General features: G+C 35.4%; 1 protein-coding gene across 2 annotated transcripts; it reads left to right on the plus strand.

Annotated features, from left to right (window-relative positions):
* Positions 1-433: 433 nt before the first annotated feature.
* Positions 434-23224, plus strand: LOC137408381 (serine/arginine repetitive matrix protein 5-like). 2 transcript variants are annotated; one of them, XM_068094888.1, is made up of 9 exons: positions 434-749; positions 6567-6662; positions 9472-9582; positions 12557-13480; positions 15195-15414; positions 17214-17317; positions 18104-18284; positions 21570-21645; positions 22767-23224. In XM_068094888.1, exons 1-9 carry the CDS (start codon positions 644-646, stop codon positions 22890-22892), a joined length of 1944 nt encoding a protein of 647 aa, XP_067950989.1. In that variant the 5' UTR covers positions 434-643; the 3' UTR covers positions 22893-23224. The 2 variants fall into 2 exon arrangements, with proteins under 2 accessions (XP_067950989.1, XP_067950990.1); XM_068094889.1 differs by lacking the exon at positions 6567-6662.
* The last annotated feature ends 4697 nt before the right edge of the window (positions 23225-27921 follow it).

The raw sequence follows: 27921 nt of genomic DNA on the forward strand, positions 1-27921 counted from the left end.
TTAGCTGACACATTCTAGTTGCAGAGAATTTTTGCTGTCATCCACATGCTTACAAACTACATTGTACATTATAAACTAACTAAAATAAGTGAGATGCCATAAATGCAAGCCAAAGTTGACAAAAATGTGGGAAAAAAGTCATTTTGCGTGCAATAGCCGGAGGTTTTTAAGTGTTTCGTTTAGTTTCATTTAAGTCAGTCAATTTTTAGATCACAACGCAAAGAGCTATGCTAATTTTGCAAAAAAAATACAAGCATTTACTTTCGCCCGAGAGTGTATGAAAATAACTTCTCTAGTATTTACTTTTTGAGACTGTGAACCAAATCTGAGACTAGGCCTTCGACACGCATCAGTTGTTCACGCCCATTCGCTGTTATGGCTATGAGTTTAATCTCCATGAAAAGAATGAGAGTGGGTGCAAGAGAGTGCTAAACGCTCTTTCATTTTCACCCAGTCATTGATTAAGACATGGATATTCATTGCAGCCGACATACTTGACCACTGCGTGAGTTTACAGCGACCTACATGAAAGAAGCGGCTACAAAGAGACCGAGAATCAATACAACAAGCCATTCATGAAACTGTTTAACTCTGTACTAGTCGTTCTTCTACTACTCTGAATAAAGCTTCTAAATGGACCGCTATGATTGGAATTAAAACTGAAAGAAGGTTGAAAGCGTTTTCGTTCATCGGAGGTTTTGCTGTTCTCACCAGCCTTCTCGCGTACAACTATAACGACAACTATTCACGTAAGTGTCTGAAATAAATTGAATAGACCTTAAACATTTCACTCTAAAGTTTATGATCAATTAAGTAACTCGCTTGATATAAGCCTTTCTCATCTTCTTGTTTGCGTGACTCTTACAAAATGCTCTAGTGGACACAGCATGGATTGGTACACCTTTATATACCTGCATAAAGTTTTTACTGTGCATCTCTACAACTACCAAAGTTGTGACTTGTTTTGATGAGAAACATCTAAGGATATCAGTTACTCAAATACTCCTAAACCAACTTACAGATAAGATGTAGGCCATAAATTATTAAGCAAATATTTTGGAACAGCCACTGCTAGTATAGCCGTGATGTTTCATGGTAAAATACATAATGTGAAAACAAAATGTTATTGCTTAGGAATCAAAGTCGAGTCTGCCACAATTCTTACTACCTCTCTATCCCTTCCATTTCTTACAATCTCAGATTGAGGAATTTAGCTAACTGCAAGTGTGGTACAGTGTTCATAGCCAAAGAAGTACAGCTAGTACAGCTAGTACAGCTCTCATAGTATTGGCTTTGATGTGAACTATATCATCACTTTTTCATGGTTATCATAATCTCTCTCCTTCTCTCTCCTTCTCTCCCTCTCTCCCTGCCTCCCTCTCTCTCTCCCCCTCTCCCCCTCTCCCCCTCTCTCTCTCCCCCTCTCCCCCTCTCCCCCTCTCCCCCTCTCCCCCTCTCCCCCTCTCCCCTCTCCCCCTCTCCCCTCTCCCCCTCTCCCCTCTCCCCCTCTCCCCCTCTCCCCCTCTCCCCCTCTCCCCCTCTCCCCCCTCTCCCCCCTCTCCCCCCTCTCCCACTCTCTCCCTCTCCCCCTGCCCCTGCCTCACTCTCTCCCTGCCTCACTCTCTCCCCGCCTCACTCTCTCCCTGCCTCACTCTCTCCCTGCCTCCCTCTCTCACTCTCTCCCTGCCTCCCTCTCTCACTCTCTCCCTGCCTCCCTCTCTCACTCTCTCCCTGCCTCCCTCTCTCACTCTCTCCCTGCCTCCCTCTCTCACTCTCTCCCTGCCTCCCTCTCTCACTCTCTCCCTGCCTCCCTCTCTCACTCTCTCACTCTCTCCCTGCCTCCCTCTCTCACTCTCTCACTCTCTCTCTGCCTCCCTCTCTCACTCTCTCCCTGCCTCCCTCTCTCACTCTCTCCTTGCCTCCCTCTCTCCCTGCCTTCCTCTCTCCCTCTCTCACTCTTCCTCTCCCTCACTCCCTCCCTTTCTCTTCCTCTCCCTCACACCCTCTCTTTATCTTCCTCTCCCTCACTCCGTCCCTCACTCTGCTTCTCCCTCACTCCCTCTCTCACTCTTCCTCTCCGTCACGCTCTCCCCCTCTCTCTCACAGTCAGTCGTTTTGACATTGACCATCTTAAGATTTTGGCTTTATCACTGGCTTCCATTCTGCTCTGGTTTCTGCCCTCTCTTACCAGCCATTTGTGTTTAGTTCCCTCCACTTCCTGTTGCACATGCTACATATTTGTATCTCTGTCTGACTTTACCCTGATTTCTCTTTCCTACGTAGAGTTGCGAGTGTAATAGTTGTCTCTGCAATTACTCATGATTCATCCCTTGCACATATCTTAATATACCTTATATAACTCACGTTTGGGGGATTAAGCTCATAAAATTTAGTCTTAGCGGCCACAATGTGATATGGTTTCCTAAACAATGTTCAATTAAATCTTCACAAAGCCACAACTGTTATGTACGATTAACCCAGTGCTTTTCAAGTAAAGGGGCGCTTCTCCTAGCCCACTGGAGGGCACGAGGCCCTGCCATTGGGGCACGTTTAACCTCAAAAACATGCTTTTTATTATGCTATTTCACTATACCCGAATAAAGTATACCCCAAACACACTTCTCTTACATTTAGGGGCATGGCTATCTCGTTATCAGTGTGTGCAAGGAGCATCCAGCTTTGTGGTATAGGGTTTTGTTTACATTGAGCATGCGCTGAGCACAGAGCAGGAGTATAAAGTGTTAAATATTACATGTTACAGCTAACAAAGGTAATCTTTTTTGTAAGTAGGTCAATAACTAGGTCCAATAATACTATTTATAGTCACTAACGGGAACGTGTTGGCACAAGATGTTTTCTTCCTAGAAAGCATAACAGAAAATAATTAAAAAACGCTGGATTTAAAGATGAAATTGCACAAAATTTTAGTACATTTTGCCTGAAAATATTGAAATTTCTTATGATTTGCGATTATTTTTGATGTCTGAGGTGATATGACTGCTAGGATGTTTTAAAGTTAAAATGAACAAAACTTAATCATGATTCAAATTCTCAGGTCAAGCAAAAGTGTGATTATGGCGCATGATTGCTCTTCGACAAAAAGATTGACAGAATAGAGACGCGTAGCGCTTCCACTTCAATACAATAACTAATATCAACTATAGCAGAGATAGCAACTAGTGATGTCATTTCGCACCGGTATATTTTTCTTCCGAGCGTTTTAATCGTGATCAAGTTTTGTCAATTTTAATTTTGAAACATCCTGGCAGTCAGATCACATCAAACATCAAAAACAATCGCAAATAATAGAAAAATACCGATACTTTTGAACAAAATATACCACAATTTTTGTCTAAGTTCATATTTAAGAAAGTGCAACAGAAGGCTTTTAATGAGCAATAGCTTTGTTAGCTTTTGCTTCTTGCTTAAATTAGATTTGCTTCTCCTGGTCAGCTCTGCACTCTATAGTAAATTAAGAGACTAGTGCCTATATGTGGGTACAAATGCTACTTGGCTATATCTGTGTACAAATACGCAGTTATACTTAGTAGTTACAATAATTTTGATGTAAAACAAACTTTGCTAAACCAGTTAAAGATGTGAGACTGCCTTTTACGCTACAGCCAGATTAATATATATAAACCTGCTACTGGTCATTCATTGGTCTGAAGCCATACTAGCAGTAGTTAGCAAAAACATCGTTTTGCTCAGGACATTGAACTCAGGTTCTCCTGATTTATAGTAAAGCTCTTTAACCACTACCCCACTCGACCACCTTGCCACTCTATGAATTAATTAGGTATATATTGATTACTCACGATGATCTCTCACAGTGCCCGGGATTACCAAGCGTACTAGCACATATAATATGGTACCTGTGACAAGACTAAACCGTCAAATCTCATACAAATGTGTAGGGTGGACCGGACCCTTTACCAAACGAAACACAAAAAAAGCGCTGCGCTTTTTCTTGCGCTGTGCACGCAACAAAGTGAACTGCTATATCTTTGCTAGAGCAATATGCTATACTAGAGCTATATGCTATACTATAGCTATATGCTCTACTATTGATGGATTGCGGCAGCATCTATAGAGCGAGGTTAAACAATCCTATCTATCAGCGGACGTAGCAGCAAGATTGAAATGCTAGCATGTCTCGTTCTGCTATTGCCTGTTGGATTCAATGTTCGTCCTGCCGAGAGAAGGAATATGGTTCGACGAAAGCCAAAAACACTTCAACATTTTCACATTTCAACTTCAACGTGCGCAGCTCTATTTGGAACAAACGACAAATGTAACAATCGAGCCAAAACCAAAGTCAGTCACTTCGGCTGACTGCAGGAGAGACAGTGTACTATTTCAAATACTATTGGCGTTCAAATGATATAACGTATCAAGTAGCCATTGTAGTGAGCTAATGGGTTCTGCACTACTTAATAATCTTAATATATATATATATATATATATATATATATATATATATATATATGTATATACATGTATATATATAATGTATATATATACTATAAATATATATGATCTTAATTTATATATATAAATCCAAGTTGGTCTGTCACCACTAAGTCTAGTTATAGTTATAGCAACAAAGTTATTGCTATAACCGCTTTGCGCTGAGTTGGGGCTCGAAAACAATGGGTTTGCAGACAAGCATACTAACCACCACACCGCGCAATCACCTTGTCATACTACGGAATAATTATGGACATACTTATTCCACCTGCCAATCTTTACTGACGATTAGTTAAAATACGCATGCTTCACACTTCATCTAACATGCTTTGAACTACTAAAAGAAAATGTGTGCCCAGACTTCCCCAAAATGCTATAAATGTATGTATATATAGCATAAACATTTTAAAATTATAGCACACAGAAATAAAAAACACCTTCATTTATAAGTTAGAATGGTAAATGTTGTATACGTTGATTAAAAATAAATTTTCTGTACCAAAGCCTTCAGTATTACCTGTACAATGCCGAGCATTCAGTAGTTACTGCAAATTTGAGCTTAATAAAAAATTGTTTGTCTTTGTGTCAACTTTAGCCTTTTTGATGTTTAGTAAACCAGGAGATGATTTGAATTATTTAAAACCTGTTACATCCCTCTAGTTTGTAACTAAAACTTTTGTCTTTTAGTTATTTTAGCAAAGTACATCAGATATTATATGATGTGAGCTTTATTTAAAAAAAAGATTTGCCGCTCAAAAAAAACTGTGAAACAGAAAATACACAACAGTAAAGTATCATTAATAGTATTGGAAGAATAAAGCTTTCTTTGAATAACTTTGTTCGATAATGTGGATTGGCCTGGTCTCTGGTATAAGGTGTAGTAAATGTTGTGAAAAAGATCAGCAGCTGTTAACTCTGTTAAAACTGCTTTCAGTTAATAGATATCAATAACTTATTTCATTGCCATGAACTCGTATGTACTATATGCAAAAACATAAGAATCGAATTGATAGTATTCGTTTGCATAAAATAAAACAAACATTATCCTTGGCCTAAGTAACATAGCTGAATAAATATATATTTTCTTGTGTATATTTAGAACAGAAAGTTATTCAATATTCTGTAGGTAAGAGGTGGTGTTATCAGAGCCATTACAAATAATAGAAGCTACTAGGTAACAGATTTTTCCTGTTTATTTGCAAAACTAAGTAGATAGTTGAAAGAACACATAACACAGCAAGTTATATCATTAACAGAAACTTATCATATACGTGGTCGTCTAGAAATCCATACATACATTAGTCTGCAAAATAAATTGGACCCAGTTTTCATCGAACGAATTCCTCAAACTTGTTCATAATTTGTTGTTCCTGTCTTTGTCCCTTTTAACCAAACACAAATTATATACCACAAAATTTAAATTTTTTTAAAAGATTCAGAATATTTTATCAAATAATGTGTCAAATACTCAAATCAGATTAGATGCAGTTTCTCAAACCAATCTAGTAAAAGAATTGGATTACATATCACCCAGTTTCACGAGATGATTTCTTGCTTCTAAAATTTATGCATATAAATTCTTTGTTTCAAAAATCTAGTCTTGTAGCTAAATTCAGTTTTGAAATAAACCAATTAAAATGTATGTAGTGTAATTACATCTTTACAGATTGTTTCATACGTAAAGATAACATTCAATAAAGTGATTTTAGAATATACGTGTCACAGTTTAAAAAATAGTAGTTTATATCGTCTGATGTATACCAGCAAGCAATAAACCTTTGAAGCTGAAATGCTCAGAATTGAGCCTTCAGAATCATTCAAAAACATAATTTTATAGTGTTTGGTTTATGTATTTGAAATCAGGACAGAACAAAGTTTAATTTACTATACAATTTGCGGCTATTGACTAAATTCACATTGAGTAACAATATTGTAAATGAGGATGTTAGTTTTCCAACTAAGTGTTACAGTTTATTTTGCACACGGATGTATTTCTGCAAATACCATATAAAACTTAATTCGTCATCTGCTAAATATTAAAAGCAGAATATCATATATATTTGGCCAAACAATAAAGTTGACATTTTTGATGTTAGTGATGCTGCAGAAGAATGTAATCCCTGATTCATCAATTCTGAAGACTGCCCACATGCTAGACTTAGTCAGAAATGTAAATCAAATTCAATCACAAGGTATGTTTCTTGCTCCCTGATCATAATATTAGCTAATTCATGTTAGTTTGACCCGGTAGAATTAAAAGACTAATCAATATCCTTTGTTACAATACAGCCAGACATTTACGTGTGAAACTAAGAAAAATTAGTCAATATTTATAAGCTAGATTCTACCTCTAGTTATGTTATTCCTATGCAACATGACATTCACATAATCCTAAGCTAACAAGCAAAAATACTTTAGCTATCAGCTTTGATAGCGGTACTTCTTTTCTTGGACAGAAATGTAGATCGATTATGACATCTTCTTTTAATATAATACCAATATATCAAATAGAACATTTGCAGTAGTTCTTACTATAACAAGAGCCGTGTCCTTTCATCAGTTTCTTTGTCGGGAGCCATGTCTAGAGCTTGGGATAAAATAATACTTTATTATAAGAGATTTGAACTGGTATCTTATAATATAATACATATATACCGCACGTATATAGAACATTAGCGGTATTCCGACAGCCAACGTATGGTTGATACAGTATATAAAATATTAACAGTGGTTGGTGGTTCATAATCTGTGGTAGGCACAACCGTAACAAAGAATTTTACTTGGTTATGACCAATTGAAGTTAGATATTGGTATATCTTATCAAAGACGAGTATGTAACTTACATGTACATCAAAATGTACCCAATCTGATTCTATCAAGTTATTCTTTCATTTTGGTCTACTTGTGATATTGATTTCAAAGTCCGGGCAATAGATAGATTCCAATTATCTATATCTATAAATCGCAAAGTCTGGGCAATAGATAGATTAAAATATATAGATTCCAATTGTCTATATATATGAATCGCATAGTTGGTGTGTCCTTCGGTGTATCCAGCTATAGCTATTAAAATCCTGGAATGAAGAAACCGTATCGCAGAAGATTTGATCCCGGACTCTCCCGTTTGTCAAACCGATTCCTTACCAATAAAATCACACGAGCTTGATGGATTAATTAGGCAGTATATGTTGCTATGTGAGTGCAATTACGCTACCTCCCTCTGCTACTGCGAAATGTCATGGAAAGCGCGTAACGTCACCGAAAGCGGTAGCGTTATTTTATGAGTGCTCAATCGTGAGAGCAAGTAGTTAGCTCTTATTAGGAAGCTTACTCAAATTAGCCGTTGGCAATGCGCCAGGCTAATGGCAAGTGGCAGGTAACTACATTACCTCTCATTGTTTACCAGTTGATTTTTAATACCCGTGCTACGCCGGGCATTCCGCTATCTATAAATATCAATATTTGTCTGTCATTCGTCTGTGCAGTAATAGTGACAAAGTTTTAGCAACGAAAAGTTTCGTAGAGGTTTCGAACTTTGAACCTCCAGTTCTGGAGGCATCAAGATTGACCATTAGGCTATGTGTTCAACTGAGCCGAGTGATTTATAATAGCGCAAATATTCATTGCATCAGTTAAAACACATAACAGTTAACACCCAGTTAACACCCAATAGTATCACACGAAACGATTACCAGCTGGCCTCATGGATGAATGCTCCGCGTAGCACTGGTACTACAAAACAGCTTATAAACAGTTGCAGTTAAGGTAATGTAAAGGTAATGTAGTAGGTAAGGTAATGTAGGTAATGTAACGTTTGTAAAATGTTTTTATTACTCATGCAATGCAGAGCATTTATGGCGTTTGAGGTGATCTGACTGCCAGGATGTTTCAAGGTTAAAATCAATAAAACCTGATGACAGTTAAAATGTTCAGAAAAAAGTGCTACACGATGCCACTAGTTGCGCAGCTGCCTGTATCTTTCCTTATTCTTATCAGCTATTGCGTACAAGGTGCAGCATCGCAGGTTTCTATTCTGTCAATCTCTTTGGCCAAGCGCAACTATAGACATTATAATCCCACTTGAATATGAGTCTGTTAACTGCAATCAAGATTTGCGATTGTTTTTGATTGTTTGAAGTGATCTGATTGCCAGGATGTGCCAAGATTAAAATCGATGAAACTTGATCGCTATTAAAACGCTCAGAAGAAAAACATTTGCGAAATTCCTTCGTTAGTTGCTATAGTTGCTATAGTTGATATCAGCTATTGTATTCAAGTTGCAGCCTTACACGTCTTTATTCTGTTGGTCTCATTGCATTTATAGATGTTATATTCATACTTCCGCTTTTCTCTGAGCGATTTAATCGAGATTAAGCTTTGTGGATTGAAACATTTTGAAAGTCCTCTAAACATCCTGGCAGTCAGATCACCTCACACATAAAAAATAATTGCAAATAATAAAAAATACCGATACTTTCTGATAAAAATCTACTGAAATTTGGTGTAAGTTATTTTTTAAAATATTTCAAATTTTAAACCTTTAAATTCTTTTTTAAAAAGATGCTTAATGGAGTTGTTGGTTTTATCTGAAATCTTCCTTACTCAGATCAACATGGCCTGGTAAATATTTGGTGGCTAAAGGAACAGTCTCTCGGAGACCAAATCACTTAAAGATGTCTAAAACTTTAGTTGGAAGAAGCAGCAATGCAATGTTTATTTATTTATTTTTAAACTTTTATTTACTTGTAATTCTTAACGTAGCAAATGACGTTCTTGAGGTTCCTATGTGGCTGTTTTTTGGAAACTATGATTGCTGGGGTTCAGGTATTTACACGTTAGTTTGTTGGCCATATCTTAGCTTTCAAACCGCCATTGTATAGAAAACCTTTAACTATAACTCAGAACATTGTTAGATAGCTTAGCAGCAAGTTGATTAAATTGATTGTAAATTGATTAAAGCAAACTGATGAGCAATAAAAACCAACATTTATATTTTTGAAGAGGATGGCTCACACTATGTAACGACTGGACATAAAAGTCAAACATTACAAGTTCAAACAGCAGGAAAGGCCTACCAAACAACAACTGACAAGGCTCTACACCAATCAGCAGGTAGGTGGCAGGTGCTATGGTTTGGTACATACCGGCCTTTAAGACAAAATTTGGTGTTTGGAAAATTTTTAAATTTACTTAAATTAGTAGTTGACATTTTATTGCTGTAAAAGCCAAATTTCATATTGCCAACTGCTGATGGAGTAAAACTGTAGGTGCAGAGAGGAAATTCTAGTAAGCCATTAACACTGCGGACAAAGATCAAAAAACGAAAAACTCATAATGGTCGCAAGTCAAGCAAAAATTTTGGACAATTCCTTGAAGATCGCGTTAGATGTCTACTTAGCTTCCTGCAAGCAGAAGCAGTGCATGTTCTTAAAAGCTTTGTTGTACAAACAATGCCTCTGTGATCTTGGCTGGACATGTCTGAGTCCAGAGGAAAGGAGACTCAACAACTGCAGACATGCCCAGCAGCTGAAAACAATTTAAGGTTGGATGTCATTCCTGTCATCACCAGTGACATTTTTGTGAATTGAACCCCAACCTGTTGTTTGAATCTCGGGCATTCTAAGCCATGGCTACTCAATAGCAAGAGAGGTAAGAGAAAATGGTAACTGGAGAACAAAGGAAATGAAGAGTTTAAGATTTTGATAAACAGCAGCGCCGACATAAGTACACAAAATCTATAAAACTATACAAAAATTGTAATGGAAACATGGAAAATATGTTGTTGATGTAGCTCATTTATGTGACCACAAGTTTACAGGGCTCGGTGTTTGTGCAAATAAATTCTAGATTGACCTATGCCGGCTAAAACATTAGCTTTTTAAAATTACATCCGATCAATTCAAAAGTAGAATAACATCAATTCTAGATTGGGATGTTGGTCTTTGACAGCCGCTTTATACCCTTTTGTATGAGCCTCTATCTTTCTATAGCGCCATTTCTATCGCTCTCGACCTCTCAATAGCACTACTTAGGTTGCTCAACAAACAGGATTACCAAATCAATCACTTATTTGGCCGGGGTAACACACTACCCACAATAGACAGATTTAGATAAACTCTCTCTGCGAACTGCTTGGTTTGTTATTAGCAAATAATGAATATTTCGATCCGTTTGGCCAAGATTGATTAACTAATAATGTGCAACAGGGTTTTTAGTAGTTGAAAAGCTAGCCTGAGTAACTAACAATGACCAAGGCTATTCATTTATGAAATATAAAAAATAGCTATGTATTCTAAAATGTGGTGTGTGTCAACTCTATGAGGATTTGTCTAAACTGTGAATTTGAAACATCAGGGATTTGGTTCCTCAAAGACTGGCACTAAGTTTTCATGACTCGCATGACGCTCATCATGCGGATTTAGGGTTGTGCACAAGTTGTGTTATCATGCAAATTAAGTTTTTCTATGGATATTCTCATGATGCAGATTGACTCCGGTGCCTTGTTGACAAAAGGTAAGGAATTGTACGCCATAAGTTAATAATTAGCCACGTTCGTGTTAGCGACGTTCGTGTTAGCGACGCCTGTGTTAGTAATGCAAACACGTAAAGCTTGATCGAAAAAGGGCAAATGGAAGTATTGAAAATATTTAAAATTGAATAGCTGGCGCAGTATTTCAATGCGCATCATTCGAAAGTGCTGTTTTTATTAATCTGAAGCATGATGGATTCAATAAAGCTTTGCAAATCGCAAAACTTGCTTAGCTTGTAGATTTATGCCGTTTCCATGAGGCGATTAACTTGCGGATTGGCTCCAATTTGTGGAAACATAGTGTGGGAACCAATCGATTTATATTTTATGAGAAAAGAAAACTCCAAGATTGAACCGCAGCTCTTTAGATTTTGTGAGCACTCTTGTGCGGTGCAAAACAGTGGCTAGCCAGGATATTTCCCTGAAGCAACATTTTTAGTAATGCTCCAAATGTGCCTTGGATGGCTGCTCCGAGTAAACAACCTTTCATATGTTTTAAAAAAAAAACTTTTTAAATCTTTATTACGATAAAAGCCGTGTCTATTGTCTATTCAAAGCCACGTTAGAGGTTGAGAAAAATATTGCATTATTTGGGATTCGAACTCACGACTTTTTGCATGGTAGACCAGCACTTTAATAGCTGCACCAATCAACTGACTACCTTCTGGGCTTCCAGAATAATTGTACCTATAGTGATTACACCTGACGATCTCTCACGGGACACTAGACTGCCGCGCCACGATATTAGTGATAGTTATAGATAATAAATTTTAATTATTCTATTTATAAGTATAAATCTCCAATTTTGTTGTCTGTCGATTGGTCTGTCCAGCTATAGCTGGTTGTAGTTATACAACAATGAAAAATTCGTATTGCAGAAGATTTTCATCTCGGAACCTCCCGTTCACCAGGCGATAAACTAACCAATTAAGCTACGGAATATGCAATGGATTCATCAGGCGCCATGAGTCGTTATCTGGGTTAAAATAGCGCTCTGCTTTACCCAATGTCACTAAAGTTTGCTCTCATGGCTCTTACTCCCAAGTTTACTAGCTTAATCAAATGAGCCATTGGCAATGTTCCAAGCTAATGACAAGTGGCAGGCAACTACATGACCTGCCATTATTTATAAACTGTTTTTTAATACCCAAGAAATGCCAGGCATTTGGCTAGTAGCTTCATATTACTCTGTGAATAATGCTGCTATGCAATAGGATGTCTTTGTAATTCTAAAACTGACTTACTCTCACTCATTATATTGCATTCAATTGTTTTATCTATAATGCAAGTATTTGTTTTTAACTTTAGGTTTTCCTTCTTTTCATCTTCTGGTAGTCGCTTGTAGACAGCCGAGGCAGCTCTTGATAGGGGCAAGAACATAAATTTATGTAAATCTACTATCGCTTATAAGCTTGCAGGCTGCTTTATCTCTTCTCCTGAGGATCTCTTTTTACTGTATACATTTACTTTTTGCCTTAAAAGCTGGCTATTTGTAACAACATAGATGATGGATGTGGATGTAAATATTGATTAATAGGTACAATATTTATTCAACAGAATTTATAAAAGAACCATTCAAAGCGCCAAACAAAGAACCAATCAAGGAGCCGAACAAAGAACCGATCCAGGGGCCGAGCAAAGAACCAATCAAGGAGCTGAACAAAGAACCAATCCAGGAGCTGAACAAAGAACCAATCCAGGAGCTGAACAAAGAACCAATCCAAGAGCCCAGCAAAGAACCAATCCAGGAGCCGAGCAAAGAACCAATCAAGGAGCCCAGCAAAGAACCAATCCAGGAGCTGAACAAAGAACCAATCCAGGAGCTGAGCAAAGAACCAATCCAAGGGCCCAGCAAAGAACCAATCCAGGAGCCGAGCAAAGAACCAATCAAGGAGCCCAGTAAAGAACCAATCCAGGAGCTGAACAAAGAACCAATCAAGGAACCCAGCAAAGAACCAATCCAGGAGCTGAGCAAAGAACCAATCAAGGAACCCAGCGGGGAACCAATCAAGGAGCTGAACAAAGAACCAATCCAGGAGCTGAACAAAGAACCAATCCAGGAGCTGAGCAACGAACCAATCCAAGAGCCGAGCAAAGAACCAATCAAGGAGCCCAACAAAAAACCAATCCAGGAGCTGAACAAAAAACCAATCAAGGAGCCTAGCAAAGAAACAATCCAAGAGCTGAGCAAAGAACCAATCAAGGAACCCAGCGGGGAACCAATCAAGGAGTCGAACAAAGAACCAAACAACGAGCCCAGCGGGGAGCCAATCAAGAAGCCGGTCAATAATCCCAGTACAAAGCCATCCAATCACACAAAACAACGCTCTACCGCCTGTCAAAATGTGCATGTTGAAAAAAGCGAATGCCAAGTTCTAGGAAAAGAAGAGAAGGTAGAGCCGCAAAGGTTTCCGCTTCAATTCTTGTCCGGTGCTCCTGGTAGCGGGAATGACTGGCTCTTATGGTTGGCCTCATTAAGCAGTAAGTTTTTATTTGACTCCAGTCTTTTGATTGCTTACGGCTGTTTGACTCTGTAAAGCAGTAGTCAGCGTTAATCCTACAATACATCAGTAATTGCTTGTGATAACATTGTTGTATATCACATGCCATTTGCATTTACATCGGTGAATAGTACAGCAGTGCTCTTATTACACAATGTGGTGGCTGAAACAATGAAATACTAGTCTCACAGCAACTGTCATGGAGGGAAAAATAGATCAAGCAGTCCGCGACAGGCAATTACCATCGACATTGGCGAGGTGGTCTGCATTACTCAGATTGTACAGATGTTCAAACATAAAAAACAATCGAAACTAATAGATATGCCTAAATGTCGATACTTTCAGATAAAATCTACAAAAACTTTGAGCAAGTTAATCTTTTAAAGGATTGGCATTTTTAGCTAAATTTAAAAAGTCGATGCAGCCTAGCGAATGGTTATTTTCAGAATACACATGACTGCTTTATAACACCTTTAGTGAATGGTTATTTTCAGAATACACATGACTGCTCTATAACACCTTTAGTGAATGGTTATTTTCAGAATACACATGACTGCTCTATAACACCTTTAGTGAATCTTTATTTTCATAATACACATGACTGCTCTATAACACCTTTGGTGAATGGTTATTTTCAGAATACACATGACTGCTCTATAACACCTTTAGTGAATGGTTATTTTCAGAATACACATGACTGCTCTATAACACCTTTAGTGAATGGTTATTTTCAGAATACACATGACTGCTCTATAACACCTTTAGTGAATGGTTATTTTCAGAATACACATGACTGCTCTATAACACCTTTAGTGAATGGTTATTTTCAGAATACACATGACTGCTCTATAACACCTTTAGTGAATGGTTATTTTCAGAATACACATGACTGCTCTATAACACCTTTAGTGAATGGTTATTTTCAGAATACACATGACTACTCTATAACACCTTTAGTGAATGGTTATTTTCAGAATACACATGACTGCTCTATAACACCTTTAGTGAATCGTTATTTTCAGAATACATATGACTGCTCTATAACACCTTTAGTGAATGGTTATTTTCAGAATACACATGACTGCTCTATAACACCTTTAGTGAATGGTTATTTTTAGAATACACATGACTGCTCTATAACACCTTTAGTGAATGGTTATTTTCAGAATACACATGACTGCTCTATAACACCTTTAGTGAATGGTTATTTTCAGAATACACATGACTGCTCTCTAACACCTTTAGTGAATGGTTATTTTCAGAATACACATGACTGCTCTATAACACCTTTAGTGAATGGTTATTTTCAGAATACACATGACTGCTCTATAACACCTTTAGTGAATGGTTATTTTCAGAATACACATGACTGCTCTATAACACCTTTAGTGAATGGTTATTTTCAGAATACATATGACTGCTCTCTAACACCTTTAGTGAATGGTTATTTTCAGAATACACATGACTGCTCTATAACACCTTTAGTGAATGGTTATTTTCAGAATACACATGACTGCTCTATAACACCTTTAGTGAATGGTTATTTTCAGAATACATATGACTGCTCTATAACACCTTTAGTGAATGGTTATTTTCAGAATACACATGACTGCTCTATAACACCTTTAGTGAATGGTTATTCTCAGAATACACATGACTGCTCTATAACACCTTTAGTGAATGGTTATTTTTAGAATACACTTGGCCAAGAAAGAAGCAGCAGTCAGAGTGCTCCTATTACGGTGATATGATAAAATTAGAAGCGTTCGAGCTGGCTGCCATCAACTCAACAAATTGTCTGTTTTTAAAAAATCATGAGCCGTGGGGTCTGCTCCTCAATCCAAATGAATTTGCTGTAAGAAGCACCCTGCTCCTAAGGCACCCATTTGATGCAGCGTTCTCGGAATATAAAAGGTAAGAAGTTTATTGGATTAATATTGAGGTACAAGAGAGTGTGTAGAGCTACAGGCCTACGCATATGTACACTCATATGCGTGTACATCTGTATACCAATTTGCTTGAACACCTGTACACCTGCCCTTCCGTACATCTAATTCTATACTCTTGGATGCCTATATGCATATCTGACTGTAAAATTTTACATCTATCTATATACATGTATATACATGTATTTCTCGGTGTTGGTGTGTAGTTGCGTCCAGCTATAGATATAGCTATAGCGCATGCTGATTACTTTACCAATGCGGTCACGCGTTACGTTGCTCCTGTTAAGAAATATTTTTTGTAAGGTACAATTACTTTATCTGGGGTCAAGGCCAATTCTTCTCATGCGGACAATTATATCGTCTCCGTGGAAAGAGCTTCGACATTATCTCTTCGTTCGGTCAGACAAAGACAGTACGATATCTCATTTTTAAATTTGTTTTGCTTAATTTGCTTTTAAATTTTTACAAAGTTTTGATGGATAGCTTTTGGTGGAACAGTAACCTTTTTATACACACAGTTCTATGCAGGAATTGTTATTAATTCAACTTGTTCACGATTTTTATTTTGTTTTCTCAGTTCGTATTAATTGTATTATTAATGAATCATCTTTTATTGTAATCGTAGCAAAACTGACTTAATTTAGCTATTACTTGCTAATTATTTCACATTTACATCTAAACTTTTTTATAGTCAATTGATTTTTTAAAATTTAATAGTATTTATTGTAGTTTGAAAGTTAGAATGGCAAATGTTGCTATATGCTAAATACAAAGAAATTTTCTGACCAGACTTTTTTATCACCCGGGCAACGCCGGGTAGCACAGCTAGTCTATATATATATATATTTCTCGAAGTGTGTCGTATATTGCATTTCGGCTGTAGCTATTAAAATCTTGGAATAAAGAATCCACACCAAAGAAGATTTGATCGTGGACCTTCTCATTCGCCAGTCCAGCTCCGGACCAATTGGGCCACAGAGATTGATTTACGCAGGGTTATAGCATAACGTCACGAGAGGCTGGAAGCTTTCATTATTAAGCTTACTCAAATTTTCCATCGGCAATGTGCCAGGCTAATAGCAAGTTGCAGACAACTCTCATCACTTCTCATTGTTTATAAGCTGATTTTTAACACCCGGCAACGCCGGCAAGCACAGCTAGTATAACATACATACACATTTATAATCTCTATAACCTCAGACACCTAGGCGATCCTCATTATGAAAGATTTTGTGTGACCATTTACACTATCACACCAAAACAACCAGCCACTTCCAGCTTGCTATTAGGATATATTTTATCAATCAGATATCAATGCCTTATAATGAAGAGTATTACAGTATAAGTGAATGTGTTCGTTAATCTTGAGCACCCTGAGGGAAAGCATCAAACTTTTATATAGTCTAACCCGCCTCTCTGCCCATGGGAGACCGGCTGGTCTTATCTCAACCGATTGACTTTCGTCCGGTTGAACTTTTTCATGAACGACTGGCCTGGGTTGGTAGCCAGCCGGCATCTGCTGCAATATAACACATCAAAAGTAAAAAATACAATTTTGCACGTAGCAACACACAAATGGGCTGCATGAGTAGACAATTACTTTGATTGCAAGCCTGACTTTTTTCCAAACTTATTGAATTCTTCTAAAAATATAAAATCGAAGGGAGAAATGATTCTTGTATATTATCGCTAAGGAATACGGATACTGCATCTATAAAAACTGTAAAATGTTACAAATATTTTACCTTGAACTTGATGTATTTTTAGGATTGTTTTAGAACAGAATGTGACTAGCAAAGACCTGAAAACCTCAGCTGATGGTCTCACAGTCAGCCAAGTTTACGATGTCAAGGCCAAAGCCCTCAATCCAGGTCTGGTATATATAAATTGTCATGTTTGCAACAAATGTATAAATGAAGATGCTTGATTAAAAATTTTGCTATTTTAACCAAATAAATCTTTAGATCTTGGGTTCTATAAAAAGCGCTTTGTTGATAAGTCATTGGTAGATAGTACGTATGAAGGCTGGTCTACTCCATAGTAAGTATGGTAAGTACACATTATATATTAAAGTATGTTGGATGTAGAGCAATTTATAATGTTAACATTATATATATACTTATCGTTACATATATTGTATACTATTACATGTTATAAATATAAAATAAAAATCTGTAAATGCTAACTAAAACAAGGTTCTGCACTGGACCTAAATATTATTCTTATATGCTGATAATCAAAGATATATCGCGGGATTTCAACTGATTTTATTATATATTTAATATATAATACATATACTTGTTATCAGAAATATAAAATAAGAATTTAATATAGCTAAAGCTGAGTTAAACTATATATGTTGTTAAGCTAAGGTATAGCACAAAATTGTAGCTAATTTTATTTTTCTATATGTACATAAAGATCATTAAAGACTTTATAATGTTTCAAAAACTTAACATACTTTAAATTGTTAAAATAAGAAAAATAGTAAGCACGGTTTATCAATATAAATTTAGCATTTTCATTTGCCTTTTAGATTCTCATAAAAATCTAATAAAATTTAAATCTAAAAAATTGTTGATTTCAAATGAAACTGTACGGCAGAGAATAACTGAATGATAATTGTTTGTTGATTGTAATGTTTATGACTATTGTAGCATTCAAAGCTTTTCTACAAATGTTTCTTCAAAGATGGCTGCAGCATACAGACTATTGGCTAAACAAGTATGATGGCCCTCTCCATATTCTCATATATAACGTAGTAAAGAAAAACACAACCAGGGAAATTGAAAAAATGCAAAGATTCTTTGGTTACAAATTTGACGGAGTGAATTTCAGGTGAGGAATACAGATATCTGTCCCGCTTTCATTGTAATAATTTAGGAATTCTCTAACTTGGTTTTCTAAACTCTTCTGTTTTTTGCTTTTCTTAAAAAATTAGGTTGTTATTGAATATATCTAGAGCTAATTTTAGGCGCTATAAAACGTACTAATAACAATTCTGTGGTATTAGCATAACTAGATTACCTAAACAGCTTTTTTCTTTAATAAGAAACAAGGCACAACCTTGTAACTCAAGAAATGTCTTGAGTAGAGCTCAAATACTATAAATATTAGAGGTGGTCATGATAATAAGGAGACAACTCCTAAAAAAAATAGCCGATTGTGAACCCGCTCTAAAAATCTCAATAGTTGAACTGCTATGAATCGAGCTTAACATTTCCGCTATAGCGGTTTTCTGCTAAGTTCAAAGTTTGTTAGGGTCTACGGAAGCAATTAGCTCACTGATTTGGAGATGACTTGCTACTGCAGTATTGCATCACTACCTAGATCATGAAGTCTGCAAGTGAATCAAAAGCTTTACTATATTTTCTTTCATTACAATATAAAAATAATGATTTTATAAAACATTGTTGACACAAACCTTTCGCCTTCTTTAAAAAACACTCGCAGAGCGTATTCATATAATACTACTTTGCAAAAAAGGGAAAATGGGTAATAAAATAAATACTCACTGGATTTTGAGTAACTTACCTTGTACTTACCTTGTAAGCTTACTAAATCTTACTAATCTTTACTGAAACAATTTCGTGTTTGCAGACGGCTGAATAATCATTACGTTACACGTAATGATTAACAGTGCTAGTTAATAACCCCAAAAGCTTTAAGCTCAAGTATTTTAACCGATGCAATAAATGTCTTGACTATTATTGATCGTTATGCTCAACTGGACACCTAGTGTAATGGTTAAGTTTGCCAGTTCTTGATCTGGAGGTTCTGCAATCAAATCCAGTGCAATGCAAATTTTTTATTGTTAGATTTTCATTTTTATAGCTGGACACAGGTATAAAAAGAAAAAACCAACAAAAAGACAAACAAACACTGAGGTTTATATATAGATGAAATCAAAGAACAGAAGGAATGAATAGATGCGCTGATCACAAGAATGGTTTGTCAGTCATAAGGTTACGCCTTGAGTCATAAAAGTTCAGTAGGCGCCCTGACAAGCTTGGATGATGGATAAATAACAGAAATATTCAAAGCATCAAAACACAGGGCTGGCCACCAAATATGTTCAGATCTCCCTTATTAAATTGAACCACCATCACAGCAGACAAGTACGTCACGTCAGTCACGCATAAAAACAAAATCTTGTGGTCTTTTCGATCCAAACACAACGATTCTTTGAGTAGCAAGAATCAATATAACTGGTGAGCTACAAACAGAAACGCACCCTGGATTCACTTAGAATAACTTATTTAGCAACTACAGTAATACTTCAACTTATGAGTGCTCCAACATACGAGAAACTTGGGATACGAGCCAGCTTTTAAGCAAGTGTTAGCAATAACATACGAGCCATGTTTGAGATACGAGCACGTGAGTCACTTGCCAAGTATGCTAGAGGTGTTTTATGAGAACAGCATCACTCTGTATTTTTCAACTGCTCAGGTTATACTTTTGTACCGTGTTTTTTTTTGTGCGCGATTTTCAGTGCAGAATTATGTAAATTAAAAGTACTGCGCGTTGACCGAAAGTTTGCCAGTAAAATAAAAAATAATGCAAAGAAAAAGCGAATGATAACAGTTGATATTAAACGGGAAAATATTGAAAAATATGCAAAATATATATGCGTGATTGAGCTAGCTCAGCAATTTGCCAGAAATACATCCACAATTATCAAACAGAAGGATAATATTCAGGGCATTTAGTTCGCAAAAGGACTAACGATAGTTTATAAACGGCACAGCGATCTTCACGACTGCTTATGGAGAGACTGCTCAGACATCAGTTAAAGATAAACAATTGGCCGGTGACAGCGTACTGAAACGATGCTATGTGAAAAGGCCGGGTGCTATCTATCAAAACTATAAAAATAGACATTCGGACAAGTTGGCTGGTGGTCGTGCATTAACCCTTTGTGACGACACCTGTGTTCGTCCTAATCGCAACATGTTAAAAGGGCGACAAAGGCAAACGTCCTTAGATAGGTTTATCTTAAAATGGCCGGCTGGTTGTGAAAGCGAAACAAAGGAAAGATTAGCTAACCAGCGAGAAACTTCAAACTATGAACGCCGAAGAAATTTTAATTACGTTAAGTTGAAAATGAAAGTTTGCTTTTAGGTTTGCTTCTAAGTTTATCTGTTAAGACATTGATAAAATCCAAATTTATCAAAGTCAGCTGTTGTAATGAAGGATAACTTATATCTCCCTCCCTGGCAAATGCTAGCGTTAGCTGCTATTGTATGTATTTAATTTTACATTTTAATTAATCACATTTCCTTGCATTATTTTTTATTTGTTGCTTTTTGAAAGCATGTGGTAAGTAAGGACAATAACCAACATGTTCTTTCCGTTACAATATCTTGTTTTGAGTGTTTTATTTGCATTTTTTAGAGTGTGGAAACCAATCAATATATATTTAATTGTTCTATATATAAATAAATTACACCAACATGCGAGTAAATTGACATACGAGCTCAGTCTCGGAACGCATTAAGCTCGTAAGTTAAAGTATGACTGTATTTTTGACAACTTTCATCTCAGCTACAAACCTTTGTACTTTGAGAACGTACTAAAAAGTTCGCCGCCATTGCAAAGGCTGTCAATTTTTTCTTAAATACAATTTGAAGTCAAAAATAGTTTATATATCAGAGCCGAGTGTTTCAGAAAAATTTTGATAGTTTGGTGCTATTCAACATTTTTGATGGCAGCCTGCTTTTGCAGCGCAACTTTATTTTAATATGTGTGCATAGCATGACAGTTTCAATAAACTGATTACCAGTGTGGTCATTTTATCAACTATTACCATTTCAGCTATTTATTTTTTTCTTGTTATTTTTCATATGCCTTTCCGTGTTTAAAAATTTCTTTAAAAACCTACAGAGACTTAAGAAAAATGGCTAACGTTTGTAGCGACATGTCTTATTATATCACGAATGAGTGAGGGCAAATTTGAATGATTCACTTAATTCCAAGTAGTTTTGAAATAGATTTACTGTGAATATATTCAGTTTTAACAGCTGAGAGTGTGCTATTATAGTAATCAAAAATTATGGTAAAGAACATGGCTGTCCATCTTTAAACTTGAAAAAGTTTGACAACTCCTGTGTACCTTTACAGGAGACATTGCTGTGTGATGGCCGATTCTACGAATCCCTCTCTCATACGTCAGAAATCAGAGATAGACAGCTATAAGGTGAGAATACTGTAGCTGTCATGCTATAATATGGATAACTAATTCTATCTCATCTTATTAATAGTTGTCACTTTGCTTAAATTCAGAAATGCGTTCTAGAAAATTTGACATCCTTGATTTTTTGTGCTGGCAGTTTTTTATCCCATTTGTAATGCTGCTCTTTCATACCTTCTGACACAAAATGTTTGACTCTAAAAATTTGCAATGAAAACAGAAAGATAACAAAAATCTAGTTGTTACACGGTCAAATGTATAATAAACTTTCAAACGTCTAAGGCAAGCGTGTATAGTGTCTCAAGCTTTTTATCAGATCCAATATAGAATTATATATATAATATATGTATTATATATGATATATAATAGATTATTATACAATATTTATATGAAATATAATATAATGTTATATAACAAGTTATATATAATGTATATTGCATATATAATATATGTCATATATCAAATATAATTATTAATATTTATAGTATATCTATATATTATATATGCTGTATATTACATATAATATATCATATATTACATATTAGTATGTTATATATATATAATACATATTATATATAATACATATTATATATCGAATATATATTATATATAATATATATAATATATTATGGTATATATAATGTACTAGGTGAGAATTTTGTCGATGATCAAGTATGTCTGCTTAGCTTACTGCAAACGGAGGTCGTGTGGGTGATTTTTAAGAACCATTGTTGTACAAACAATGGCTCTGCGATCTTGACTTGTCATGTCTGAGTCTAGTGGCAAAGGAGTCTCATGACTGGAGACATGCCTAGTTCAGAAAGAAGTTTAAGATTGGATGTCATATATGCCAGAATCAGTGACCTTTTTTGGAAATTGAACCCCAACTTGTTGTTTGTAGGCCAGGGGTTCTAGACCACTAGGCCATTCCTGCTCTCTGAAATAATATTCAATGTATATATATAATATATATTATAAATATAATTCATACAATAATTGATTTATCTTTCTTATGTGTATTATAAGTATAGCGTAAAAAACATGATTTTTAACTAACCTTTGCTAAATAATTATTTTATATGCTATTAACCTACGTGTATATTAACTTTTCAACTTCATTTTTTCAGGGGGAACTTTACCATATTTTAAAACACTTAACTGATATACCCAAAATGGACAGCATGCTAGAACAAACCCACATGTGGTTAGACAAGAGGTTTCCAAGATCTCATTATCGAATAGGCAGAGGATGACAACTCCAAATATAATCGGAATCCAGAATGCTCTAGTCCAATTTTTATATTATGATCATTAAGTGCTACACGAATCTGTTTTTACTTTGTGCTAAAAAACGAATGGACTCGGACTAACCCAAAGAGATGACCCAAGAAATTGAGCTGAATTGATTTGAGTGGACTTGAGTTACTGCTTGGAATACTTAAGCCGAAGCCATTGTATGTTAGAAAAGCTGACATAAAAAGACAATCCTCCAAACAAACTTTTAATCACAAATTTATGAATTTTTTTAAAGAACTTCGTTTTATATTTGAAACTTGAAAATAATAAAATAATTTTATAGTTTCCAAGCAAATTCCTTGATTTAATTATTTATTCTTTTGTTTTTCATGAAGAGCACCTTATCTAGTGATACAAAACTTACATACTGTACATATAAAAACAAAAATCATCAAACTCCATACTGAAGGTATTAAGAAACATGAGCTTTTGCATTAGTGAAGCCCTTCTCTCAGCAGTGCAGAGATGTAATCCAATAGGCAGAAATAGCCCACCTCCACTAAACCGCCATTCTGATATTCACTACGCTTGATTTTTACAGATCCATAATAGAAAGTGATCAGTAGAATATTTTCCACAACATGGTACTAACAATGACTCGGTTACATAAAAAACAACCAATTCTTTCTTTGTTGCTTAAGTGGTTGCCATGGTTTTAGTGATGGTATACCTGAGAACTGTTCTGATCATCAGAACTACACTCTGATTTGAAGTCACTAAGGTCTAAATCCAATTCATTGTCTTCAGATTCGTCTATAATGTGGTTGACAACCTAAGCTGAAAACTTTAAAAATGTTTTACTAAATGATGAGAATACTCTTCAAGAACACTGTACAACATAATAGCAGCCATTGTTACGACGTATTGAAGTCCCTTTTCTAACTCTAAAGCTTTTCGATTTTTTCTTTAAAGTTTTCGGACCAGCACCATTGAAATAAGGAATAACTGTATACGTCTAATATGTTTTACTCCAAGTAGTTCTTCATTTAGCTTGGTCTGATACTTATATGGTCTGATGTATATGAAAAGTTGTTTGGCAAAAATTTTGAGGCTGCCGTCAATACTGTCGCATTTTTTGGAAGAGAGTGCAAAATGTAGGTGATGTTAGCATTGCTTCAACTGTAAAAGGGCCAAATTTAGTTTCGCGGAATTCTGACCAGCTAATCTAAAACTAGAAATTCCCCTGTCATACAGCCCACGACCAAAGTGATATTGGAAAAAAGAAAAGGTACTGCTGGTTGAGAAATGCAATATTAGCAGTCAAACGGCACTGCAGTGCAATAGGATAACTTCAATGGTAGCTGCAATGGTAGCTGTAATGTACTGGGTGTTATTATGTACAACAAACAGCAATAATGAAAGGAAAAGATTATATGTTTATATCTTTCCCCTGCAATAGGAGAAATGCAATATTAGAAGTAAAATGGCAAACTGCGGTGTAATATACACAGTTTTAAAGTTGGTTGTGTTGAATGTAGAATGGTTTTGACAGCGATCTGTAACTAAGGTGAAGAAATGGGTCATGATCACAGAAACTATGGCTAAGTCGAGTGTGTGAGATTTAGAGTTATCTACACTAGCAGAAGGAGAAAACTCTCAGTTATTTTGCAAAAAATTTGATTTCCGCTTAATTACAGCAGATTTTATGGTCAATAAACTGAATGCATGTTTAACATTAGTGCAAAAACATAGTTCTGAGAAAACTGGTGCTAAAGTTTGAGAAACGAAAACCAATGCACAATTTTGTTTACGTTTCAAAACGTCATAGCAACCAATATCAATAAGTTGTGATATTTATCTAGATTTATGTATTAACATGTACATGCAAAAAATTATGCTGAATTTAAAAATCTAAACAGACTTTAGTTGGTTGTCATATAAATAGCTGTATATCTATAGAAAAGTGTAGCCCTATAACTTAATTTTGCAGATATTACAAATGGCTTGGCAATACCGTGATATTGGGCATAGCTGTAGTATCAACAAAATCTTTAAAAAAAATAATAACAGTAACATATTACACACCATCGGTCACTATTCACTTTGATCTTGTAAATTCAAATGATTATTCTTATAACTAAATTTTATAATAATCTAGTAAAATCAAGTAATTATTCTTATAATTAAATATTTTTGCACGGTATCAAAAACGGCTTGGCAGTACCGCGATATTGGGCACAGCCGCAGTATCATCAACAAAATCTTTAGAAAAATAATAACAGTAACATATTGCACACCATCAGTCACTATATACTTCGATCTTGTAAATTCGAATGAGTATTCTTATAATTGAATTTTATAATAATCTTATAAAATCGAATAATTAATTTTATAATTAAATATTGTAATAATCTTATAGGAATTATTAGAAAAATATCATCGTCATTTCCTTTACTTTCACTGCTTTGGACATCAATTGGAATACCAAAGTACTCATTATAAGTGTCCAAAATGTCAGTTATCTTTAAAACCGGCAAAAAAAATGTTTACTTTTTCAATACTTTTACGTTAATTACAGAAACCTTCGGCAATTGGACAATGCCACAGACTGGTGAAATGTGCACGATTTTTTGTGAACTGAGCACGACTTAATGGTTCTACTCTCTGTCACACGGCTTTATCTGGCTTTTATATATATATATTTTTTATTTATATATATAAATATTGATGATATATTTATAATCACCATTTATATATATATATAAATATATATATAATAATATAACGCCCGGCGCATAATATATACAGTATTATGCGCCGGGCGCAATAACACCGGCGCATAAAATGTTGCTTGCCCAGATACCAACAGCAATCAACTCAGGTGAGTTGCAGAAAAGTGCGCTATTGGGAACAGCTAAGATCTTGAGGCGAGTGCTCAAACTCCCAGGTCTCTGGTAGGAGACCCGAGTTAGAGCAGAAAAGTACCACCCATACGGGTTAACCGGGGTGAAGAAACAATTATATATATATATATTTATATATATCTATATATATATATACATATATGTTTACTAGCTGTGCTACCTGGCGTTGCCCGGGTAGTAAAAAATCTTTGGACAGAAAATTGATTTGTATTTAACATACAACAACATCTTCCATTGTAACTTTCAAACTACCTATGATGAGAAGAGTGTTTTGTGTAGCTGAAATAACTAGGCCTATACAGAAAAAATAAAAAACAGCTGTAAAGGTTTTCAAACTTTGGCCAACAACTGTAACTTTCAAATTTAATATCACGAGAGAAATGTTTTGTGCAGGTCAAATAAATTAAAAAAATAAAACAATTATAACAGGCTTTAAATGTAAATGTGAAATAATTAGCAAGTATTTGCTAAATTAAGTCTGTTTTGCTACGATTGTTTGGTTGCAGTCACCGTGAGTTCAAATTCATCATAATGCGGAACTTTAAAATCCAAGGTTTTAATAGCTACAGCTAGACATACACACACGAATACACAGAAACACACACAAACTTGGAGCAATATATATATAGATTTGTACATATGTAAGTACACATATATACATATATGTGTGGTTACATTCATTCAATATAAATATATATATATATACATGTATATATATATATATATATATATATATATATATATATATATATATATATATATATATATATATATATATATAACAGATAATAGATTTTAAAGGTTTTAGACGGCTCAAGAAATTGATATGCAAAATATTTAATCAGCACAAACTAAAATTAACCATTAAAGCTAATAAAAAGTCTGTAAATTTTCTTGATGTAACCTTTAACCTTTAACCTCAACGCAAACACCTACTGACCCTATGCCAAACCTAGCAACACAACACGATCACAAAAACAGTAACCACCTACCTACTGTAATCAAAAATCTACCACACAACATTAACTTGCGACTAACTACACTATCCAGTAATGGGCATGAATTTAACAAAGCAGCACCACTTTACCAAAAAGCACTCAATGACAGTGGTTATAACCACACACTAAAATACAAACAAGAGACAGCGTAAGCAACACGTAACATGGTACAACCCACCTTTTAATGCCGACGTACAGACTAACATAGACAGAACATTTATAAACATTATAGATACATGCTTCCCGCCTACTCATTCGCTGCACAAAGTATTTAACAGACACACACTAAAACTCAGCTACTTTGCATGCCTAACATGAAACAACACATAGACTCACATAACAGATGCTTGTTGAACAACCAGCAGAGCACGACTACAAGTAGGGCCTGCAACTGTAGAGTACAGGTAAGGCCACACGAGACAAAATTCTCACGAAATCGGCGAAATTTGGACGAAACGATTCGTACGAATTGAAATTTGGACGAATTCGTCCATCATTGGTTGCGCACGATGAACGAATCCTGAATTAGACGAAACGTCTGAAATTCCTACGACTCGTTGTTTGATTGGTCGGTTGAAAAGGTTAGTTGAATGTTGAAGGCCGTTTTCTTTTGCGCATGTTTGGTCAGATCTAAAAAAGATAACGATTTGCGAGTTTCTAACCCGCAGTTCCTAATTCGGATTGAAAACTGTGTACTGTGTTGGCGATTATATGTAATCAGTAGTACCATGGACGTAATGGATTTATTTAATAGAATTATAACTGTTTTGTAGCTAGACTAAAATTTGCTGAAAAGTCAGGTTCCAATATGTATTTAATAGAAATATAACTGCTTTGTAGCTAGGCTAATAATTGCTGAAAAGTCAGGTTCAAATTTGTATTGTAATTAGAAGAAATGGCCGGAAAATGAAAGAAGAATGAAGAAAATGCCGGGCACCGCAGTCTGCACTGACGCGCAAATTCAAGGATATTTTAAGAAGACAATCTGTCATTATCATTTATCCCTTTATTACATTTATATCTATATTTTTAAATACTGTTAAGGTCTTTCCTCTGTCTGCAAAAAGAGGCTCTTTGTTTAATTCAATAAAGAAATATATATATATTAGAAGAAAAAGTAAAAC

The sequence above is a fragment of the Watersipora subatra genome, chromosome 11, assembly GCF_963576615.1.
Source record: "Watersipora subatra chromosome 11, tzWatSuba1.1, whole genome shotgun sequence".
NCBI lineage: Eukaryota > Metazoa > Bryozoa > Gymnolaemata > Cheilostomatida > Watersiporidae > Watersipora > Watersipora subatra.

Bases quoted from the DNA above. Each gene is read 5' to 3' on its own strand.
- LOC137408381 (XM_068094888.1), top strand. From the start codon at position 644: ATGATTGGAATTAAAACTGAAAGAAGGTTGAAAGCGTTTTCGTTCATC. The intron at 9,583-12,556 runs GTAGGTGGCAGG...TTTATTCAACAG, and splicing joins GGCTCTACACCAATCAGCAG to AATTTATAAAAGAACCATTC. The intron at 15,415-17,213 runs GTAAGAAGTTTA...ATGTATTTTTAG, and splicing joins GCGTTCTCGGAATATAAAAG to GATTGTTTTAGAACAGAATG.